Source organism: Jaculus jaculus, chromosome 15 (genome assembly GCF_020740685.1).
Source record: "Jaculus jaculus isolate mJacJac1 chromosome 15, mJacJac1.mat.Y.cur, whole genome shotgun sequence".
Taxonomy (NCBI): Eukaryota; Metazoa; Chordata; class Mammalia; order Rodentia; family Dipodidae; genus Jaculus; species Jaculus jaculus.
Genome location: NC_059116.1, coordinates 4,413,511 through 4,422,191, shown reverse-complemented (window position 1 = coordinate 4,422,191; position 8,681 = coordinate 4,413,511). Strand labels below are relative to the sequence as shown.

At 50.1% G+C, this 8,681-nt stretch overlaps 1 protein-coding gene across 16 annotated transcripts in view; it reads right to left on the bottom strand.

The window, feature by feature from the left end:
• Nucleotides 1-3,797: 3,797 nt before the first annotated feature.
• The window catches only part of Znf532 (zinc finger protein 532), a 133,191-nt gene continuing 128,307 nt past the window's right edge, over nt 3,798-8,681 (bottom strand). For all 16 annotated transcript variants that reach the window (XM_045134644.1, XM_045134631.1, XM_045134637.1 and 13 more), the window contains 3 exons: nt 8,228-8,340; nt 6,593-6,740; nt 3,798-5,683 (listed from right to left, as the gene is read on the bottom strand). In XM_045134644.1, coding sequence (XP_044990579.1) covers nt 5,219-5,683; nt 6,593-6,740; nt 8,228-8,340 — 726 coding nt within the window. In that variant the 3' untranslated portion in view covers nt 3,798-5,218. The remainder of the gene's footprint in view (nt 5,684-6,592; nt 6,741-8,227; nt 8,341-8,681) is intronic.

Sequence of the window (8,681 nt, the reverse complement as noted above, 5' to 3'; positions counted from 1 at the left end):
TTACATGGGTGCTGGGGTTGCTTAGAAAGTACTTTATATCCACTAAGGCAACTATCCAACCCTGACTTTGTTTTCTGAGACATGGTTTCAGTCCATGGCCCAGGGTGGCTTCAAACCCACAGCAATCCTCCTGCCTTCAGCCTTCCAAGTTGTGGGAGTGTAGGTGTGACGTACTGAGTCTATGCTAATATGTTTACTAAAGATCCCTTGGTATTGTAGAGATGGCCGTACTGGGGATGGGGGGATGGATGAGAAGAGAGAATGCTCAGGAAAAACTGACAGTTGCCAAGTCTCAAGTTCATAACTTTTTTAAAAAAGTATGTCCCAGATGTACATGCCAGTTTGTGCATCTGGCTTTACAAGGGTACGGGGAAATCAAACCAGGACCATTGACCTTTGCAAGCAAGCGCCTTTAATTGCTGAGCCACCTCTCCATCTCCACATTTCTTATTAAAAAATAAAAAAGTTGGCTGGAGAGATGGCTTAGTGGTTAAGGCGCTTGCTTGCAAAGCCAAAGGACCCAGGTTCAACTCCCCAGGACCCACATAAACCAAATGCACGAGGGGGTGCATACATCTGGAGTTCATTTGCAGTGGCTGGAGGCCCTGGCAGGCCCATTCTCTCTCTCAGTTGTCATCTCTCCTATCTTGCATTTTTTATTTAAAAAAGAGTGCTCAGAGCGCATTTTTTTGTTAAACCTAAATGCTCAAAGTTATAAGTTCTCCAACCCCACATTTCTTAAGAGTGCTCCGAGCTTAGTAATATATTTGAAGTAAATATCAGCTTCCCAAAGTTGTCAACTTCACTGTTGTCAGGCCCTGGGATGGAGTCACACCAGCCCAGTGACACTGGGGAAATGCCCCTGTGAGAGCTTCAGGGCAGAAGGGAGTTTTTATTGGACTAATGGCTGTGCTAGTTGTCAGGAATTCATAGAAAATGTGTTTAGAAGGAAAAAGAGATCTGTGGCATGTGATCTGCACTGTACATTTCCTCGTTCTGTATCATTTTCCTGCTTTTCTTCATACATTACTGTTACTATTATTGATAAAAAACAAATGGAGAGAAACAAACCAAGAAAAAATTCTACAGTGAATATATACCTAAAAAATCAATCTTACGATTTTCTTCATTGAAACTTAAAAAAAAAGATTATTATCACCTAAGCTGGCTACATATATATATTGGTTTTCGAGTTAGTGTCTCACTCTAGCTCAGGATGATCTGGAATTCACCATGTAGTCTCAGGGTGGCCTTGAATTTATGGGGATCCTCCTACCTCCGCCTCCTGAGTGCTGGGATTAAAGGCATGTGCCACCATGCCCAGATTAATATTTTATTTACGTATTTGAGAGAGAATGGGCACACCAGGGCCTCCAGCCATTGCAAATGAACTCCAGACGCATGTGCCCTCTTGTGCATCTGATTTACATGGGTCCTAGAGTTGAACCGGGATCCTTTGGCTTTGCAGGCAAATGCCTTAACCATTAAGCCATCTCTCCAGCCCCCAACTGCTTTTCTGTATTCTACTATATGAGGTCGTCTTTACTACTTTCTGTGTGTGTGGTGGGGGATTATGATCTATTCACGTGTATGTCCCTGTGTGCAAGGTGGGGTGTCTGTGTGCAGGTTAGAGGTGCATGTTAGGGTTTTCAGTTATTCTCCACTACACCCAACAGTTTTTGAGGTAGGGTTTCAGTCTAGCCCAGGCTGACCTGGAATTCACTAAGTAGTCTCAGGCTGGCCTCAAACTCAGTGATCCTTTACCTGTCTCCCGAGTGCTGGGATGAAAGTCATGCGCCACCACGCCCCACTCACCCATCGTTTTCTGTGAGTACTAGGGTCTAAACTCAGGACCTCATGCTTGTGGGGCAAGCACTTCAGCCACTGAGCCATCTCCCTAGACCCCTCTTCCCTGCTTCTGAAAAATTTAAAAATAGACATTACAAGCCAACTTCAGGCACACGCACCACTTTGTGCACCTGACTTTACATGGGTACTGGGTAATCAAACCCAGGCCATCGGCTTTGCAAACAAGCACCTTTAACCCCTGAGCCAGCTCTCCAGCTCTGCTTCTAAAATTTGACTTAAACCAATGGAGGCCTCTTTCCAACCTGTTCCACAACCCTAGGTCAAGTCCTTAGACTGTTAGCATCAGACTCTGCAGTGAGTGCGCTCTGCTGGTCATTCATGCTGCCCAAGTATGCTCAGCCTTCTGGGTGCGCAAGGGTACAGCTAGCCCTTCTTGTGACTGTAATGAGGTCATGTGACTTGGTTTGGCCAGGGAGTGGTGTTAAGTAGTATGTCACTGCTGGGTCAGTGCATTTACTGGCAATTTCTCCCTGTCCCAATAACCAGTGAGATCATGGGACTGGGAGACAGTGTGTGCTGGCTCAAACAACCTGTAACAGACATTGAAGGTGAGAAAGAAAAGAATCTTGGGACATGCCATTTAGAGTTGGGGTTATAACCATAGCATAACCTATCTATCCTGACTCTTAACTCCCCCTCATTTACCCTAACCACCACCACTAACTTATCTGGTCATGTCACTCAACTAAGAAACTCATTTAACTTTTTTTTTTAAGTGTGAGTGTGTGTGTGTGTACATGCACCTGTCAGGATCGCTTGCTGCTGCAAGCAGGTGCCTTTAACCACCGAACCATCATCTTGGCCCAGTCAACTGCTTTCTATCCAGGTGTAAATGCCTAGTGTATCATTCAAGGGTTTTACAACGTGGCCTAGGCTGTCTCAGCTCCAGCCCTACCTTTCTACCATAGCTGTGGCTTCCTAAGAACTCACTGAGCGTGCCCCATGGGACTTTGCCTTTTGTCTGACCATGTTCTCTTTCAAATGCCCACACTTAGCATGTAACAGCTAGTGAAGGATGGAGAAAACCCAAGTCCCGGCCTGTGGATTCCTTCGGCTCAGCACTCCGTGTTAACCCAGGCACTCATAGTCAAGGACTTTCCACACTGACCCCCCAAGCTCTCTACTCCCTCTCTCAAGTTGGGTTTTCTCACTTTGTCATAATCTAGGAAATTTTCCCAGGATCTGTCTTACCATTCACCAGTGTCCTCTTGGGAAGAGCTGATCATCAGGGTCCAGGACTACATGACGTCTTAGTGATCCAGATTTCAGCTTCTTCATGTTGGACCACTGGGTCTTGCAAAAGCTCTTCTTGTAGTCTTCAACCAAGCATCCAGCAGATAGTTGTCCCACATTAGTGAGCATTTTTGAGTATTTAAAAGAGTTTCAGACTATCTTACAAAAGCCATAGTGCCAAAGACAAGAGCTCTGGTATACTTTGCACATATTTTATTTGTTGAATAAGTGAGAATTTGTCAATATGCACATAACACAAAGAGCACGCGCGAGATTGGGAGCTAGATATCTGGGTTCTACTATACACAGCCGCTTACCAGCCGTGAGGGCTTAGGCAAGGAATGGACTCTGAGCTCAGCTTCCTCAACTGTAAAACTAGACTGTACAGGCCTGTGCGACCTCCACACAGGTTTATTGCAAGGTTCAAACGCAGAAACGTGAAAGTGCAGCGAAGGGAGCTGAGAGTGGTACAAGTGTCACAGCAGCAGCAATGGAATTTCAGGCTGAGGGCTGCCTCATCATGCCCTTGGGCTGCACTGATGGAGACACCAGCTGCATGGCATGCAGGAGAATGAACGTGCCACTCTTCTGAGCAGAAGGGATCCTGCCCCCTCCCGTAGCCTGTCCTGGTGATCAGTCACTTCCTAGACTCATGAAGGTATCGGACCCACCACCAAGAACTCTCTCACAGAAGCTCAAGGGCCAAATGCGCCATGTTTATTTACATGTGAAATGTGGTTAACGCAGGCGTGAGGGAGGTCGTGCACCCACCTGACGGCAGCAAGACGTCTCAAACGTTGACTACAGTCTATCATGCAAGTATCTATAGATACACAAAAGGACTTCTTTGCTTAGGAAAACAAAGTACAAAACATGTTGGGGGATAAATACAAGATATAAGATGCAACAGAAAACACAAAACCAAAACCTAACTTTCCCAGAGAACTATACATGGAAGGGACAGAGTGTTCGTCAAGCAGGACCACGGGTGTGAGTGACGGGACAGAGATGACTGACGAAACCCAGGGGCTCAGGGCGTCATCTGCGGCCCGGTGCAGAGTGCAGGCTGCTGCATTGATAGGCCGTCGCGGGCGGCGTTGTGCATCCCAGCTCCTAAGTACCAGAACATTTGGCAGTAGCACCCAGAACAGGAAACGCCAACTGTGCAGCTAGCAAAGGGTTAAGTCACCCATGACTTTGTGGGTTTTTTTTCCCTGTCAAGAGCAGAGAACTACTGATATTCTGAGTAGTGTAGTAGTTACTCAGTTACGGGATAAAAACCTGACTACAGAGCGCTAGGCTAAGTACAGATGTGTAACTTTACGCAGTCCAGCCCCCGCCCCCACCCTGCCCCTTGTGCTCTGTAAGCCAGCCTTGCAGGGGTCCCCAGAAAAAAATCAGCCCCACCCATTTCTTTCTTTAGAATCACTTTGCCATTCTTTTTGCACATACATTTCAATCATAATCCCATCCTGCCTCCTCCTCTCCACCCCCTCTTGCCCTATCTTCATTCTTCAGGATGGGCGTTAAGGTTGTCCATGCGCCTTACTGGATTCCTGACCTGTTTTACTCACTTTCCAGAAACAAAGGGGGGCCTGTAAGGCTGCAGGAACAGCAGTGTGTCGGGCATGGCCTGGGCTGGAGCGCAGTTGTCCCAGGCGTCCTGAGGGTAGCGCTAAGACACTTAGAAGTTGCTAGTGTGGTGAGACCCACGTCACCTACAATTTATGTGGTGAGTTCTACAAATTAAAAACACTAAAAAAGGCATCATGTTAGCCTGGAATTAACTTATTGGAATCCGTAACATACAAAAATGGGTTGTCTGAAGTCAGGAACTGCCTGTTTACTAACAACGCTGAACGAAAACCGTACAAAAAAGAAAACTCCTAACCCAGAAAAACTCAAAACATTTTCCACCAAATACTGATACAAACATGTAACAAAGAGTATAAAAAGTTATTTAAATATATACAAACTCTTTTAAACTCAAATACTGCCTTAATGCTTGGGGAGGGCGGCGGGGCAGCATCAGGTCCTTCGGCTGCACCCTGGAACTTACGAAAGCGTCCCGGTCCTCCTACGGGCGGGCGCGCGCGGCGTCCCCGGGAGCCCGGGGCTATTTCTCCGCGGAGCTCATCCGTTTGGACTTGATGAAGGCCATGCCGTGGGTCCGCATGTGCGTGTTTAAGGCGGCCTCCGTCTCGAAGGTCTTGGCGCACACTTTGCACTGGCGCTCGGCCGCGGCCGCCTCGCCCTCGGGCCTGCTGTCCGGCGGCGCGCCCGCCTCGCCGTTGTGCGCGGGCTGCGGCTCCTTGAGCTTGTGCACGATGAACAGGTGCCGCGACAGCGACACGTGCGACGTGTAGCACAGGCCGCACTCGCGGCACTGGTGCGAGGAGCCGTCGGAGCGGTGCTGCGGGATGTGCTCGTGGAAGTGCAGCAGGTTCTCGGTGGTGAAGCCGCACACGGCGCACTTGTGCACCTTGAACACGTTGATCTTCAGCTTCTTCAGCGGCTGCGTGATCGCGCCCCGCGGCCGGAACTCCAGCGCCTCCTCCAGCTTCCGCTTGGGGCTCGGCGCCTGCGGGAGGACACGTGGGGCCTCACTGGGGCACGGCCAGGCCCGAGGGCCAGCAACTGCCCTTTCTGGCCTCACCGCTCCACCCCGAAGGACTGCGTCTAAGGCATGCGGTAGACGTGAGCTCTGCGCAGGTTTGCAGCAGCAGCTGCCCTGACCACGTACCTTCCCCAGGCAGCATGGTGCCAAGGCCAGAAACGGCCGCCCTCAGTGCTTTCCTTAGCCCTGGTGGCACACCCATGCCTTGCGCACAGGCTTCGGTGTTGGCTGACTGTAGTTTTATCCCAGGATGTAACAATAAGCCGTGAGAGTGAGTGAGTGAGTGTGAGAGTCTGTGTATGTTTGAGGTAGGGTTTCACTCTAGCCCAGACTGACCTGGAATTCACTAAGTAGTCTCAGGGTGGCCTTGAACTCAAAGCGATCCTACTTCTGCCTCCCAAGTGCTGAGATTACAGGCATGTGCCACCATGCCTGGCTCACAACTGTATGATTTTAAGGAATCTTTCTAAATGCCTACCACCACGGGCACAGCCCATGGACAGGACTCTGACCTCAGGACTTTCCCTTGGCTAACAGACAACCTCCCTAACTCTGTAAGACCCTGTGAGCTGGCTCTGGAAAGACACAGAAAGCTTAATAGGTTACTTTATACCTCAATGCATGGTCTGAAATTTTAACACCGATTGACTGTACAAAATCAGATGAAAATGGGAGTTGGGGAGGTGACTAAGCACTTAAAGGCACCTGCTTACAATGTCTGCCAGCCCAGGCTCAATTTCCCAGTCCCCACGTAAAGGCGGATGCACAGAGTGGTGCATGCATCTGGAGTTAGCAGCAGGTTGTGGTGTGCCCTTTCTCTCAAGTGTTTGTAGGTGAGGGTGGACAGGGTGAGGGAGGAGCTGTGCTGCTGACCTTGGCGTCCTGCTTGAGCTCAGCCTCATCGTCATCGGCAGCGTCAGTGAGCTCCTTCAAGTCGGGGTCCTTGATGCCATGCATCAGCTGCACATGCTTCTCCAGCATGAGCCGCTTGGTGAAGGTCCGACGGGAGTCGGGGCAGTGCCTGCAAGCGCAGACACGGAGGGAAGCTTGAGCTACCCAGGGCACTGACTGCAGAAAAGCATGCCCATCTCCCCATGGCTCAGGAAGGCTGGCGTAACCCGCAGCCTCCACCTGGAGCAAGCAAGGTCGCTGTGAACTGTACCTCTCTGCTGGGAAAAGCTGTTGGTTTTTGTGAACTCAGGAATAGCCCAATTTCATTCATTTTATTTTTCTAGGTTGGAGTAATGCCTAGCTTATTGTTAATTCTAAAAGAAAAGGTACTGGATTTTCAAATTTTTCTTTAATGACTCAGACAATCCCCTCTGAATCCCATCACGATAGATGCTTCCACCTGAAGACAGATCCTGTCATGCTCATGTTAATTCCCTGTCCCCTTACTTGACAGTGTTTAGCCTAGACTCAGGAAAACACAAATGCAACAGGTGTTTATAAACACAGCCCTTGTTCATTCAGTAAATTAAAATGCAGGAAACAGGAAATCCAAGACAGGTTGATTCTTGTGGATTAAAAGGATAAGTTTTTGGGTCTAAATTTACTATCTTCTACTAAAATAGGCGAAAAACTGTTTTGAAAGGACCATGGGTGACTATAGATGCTATATGAAGGACACCAAGAACACCAATGCAGAAGCCAGGCATGGCGGCACACACCTGTAATTCTCCCACTAGGGCAGCTGCGGCAGGAGGACTGCTGGAACAGAGAGGCCTGAGCAACAGAGTAAGGCCCTGTCTTAAACCTCTGCTTTGTGTAGGAAGAAAACCACCTCATGGTCACCTTCACAACTGTATTTGCTGCCTTGAAAAACGGGGGATTTTGTAACGGCTGGTGGTTGGACCTTTGCCCCGGGGGGCAGCAGGAGCCAGCGCTCCACTGCCAGGGCAGCCTCCTCTCCCCTTCACACAGGGCGCCCTGTGCCACACGCCCGGTCACTTCCCGCCTTGCCTGCCTGGTCTCCCTGACCGTCTGAACCCCTGTGAGCGTCCCCAGCGTGCCTGCTCTGGCCACAAGCCTGCCGTCGCCCCCGCCTTGCCCCTGTTACCCCACAGTGGGCAGACTTGGCCTAAGTGGATGTTGGAGATCCCCACTGATAACAGAACACGTCTTGTTGTCTCAGACAAAGACGCACGTTGTGACAGGCCGCCGAGGCGTGGGCTATGCTGGCCCCTCATGTCTCTCACGCTTTGTTCTTAGCTGTGAATATGGACTGAAGCAAAGCTTCCCAGGCTAGGTCCTCCAGACCTACTTGGAACCTGAGGCAAGCAACGTGGCCTATCTCTACATGCATCCATTGCACAGCTGCAAGCCAACGCCTCCCCCATACTCAGGCTGAGAACGCACGCTGTTCAGTACCAAGCAGCACACGGTGCCAAGGACCCACCACTTCAGAAGTCTCCATGTGACAGCCGGGTGGGAAAGGCCGGTGGGAGCGCTCAAAGGTGACCGGTAAGCCCCCACCCCTGCCTCCCTCCCGCCAGAAAGCGGACTCACGAGCAGGTGTAGACCTTCCGGATGCCCTTGTGCTTGATGCGATTGTGCCGGCACAGGCTGTGCGAGGAGCTGAAGGACTTGTCACACTGGCGGCAAGGGTGCTTCTTCATTTGCTGTGTCAGGAGAGGAGAGAGCAGCCGCGTCAGACAGGGCAGACAGGGCCCGCGCACCACGGAGCTATACCTCCAGCCCAGGCTGGCCTCGAACCAATAGCCATACTCCTTCCTCTGCCTCCAAGTGCTGGGATTAAAGGCGTGCGCCACCACGCCTGACCCAAGACTATCCATGAAGGAGCTAATTTCAGGAAAAAAGTTACATTTTTCTCCCCCAAATATCCAAGTATTTCTTATCGAAATCATTAATCATTATATGCATTTTATATTGGGCACACCAGGGCATCTTGCCACTCAAACGAATTCCAGATGCATGAGCCACTCTGTGCATCTGGCTTATG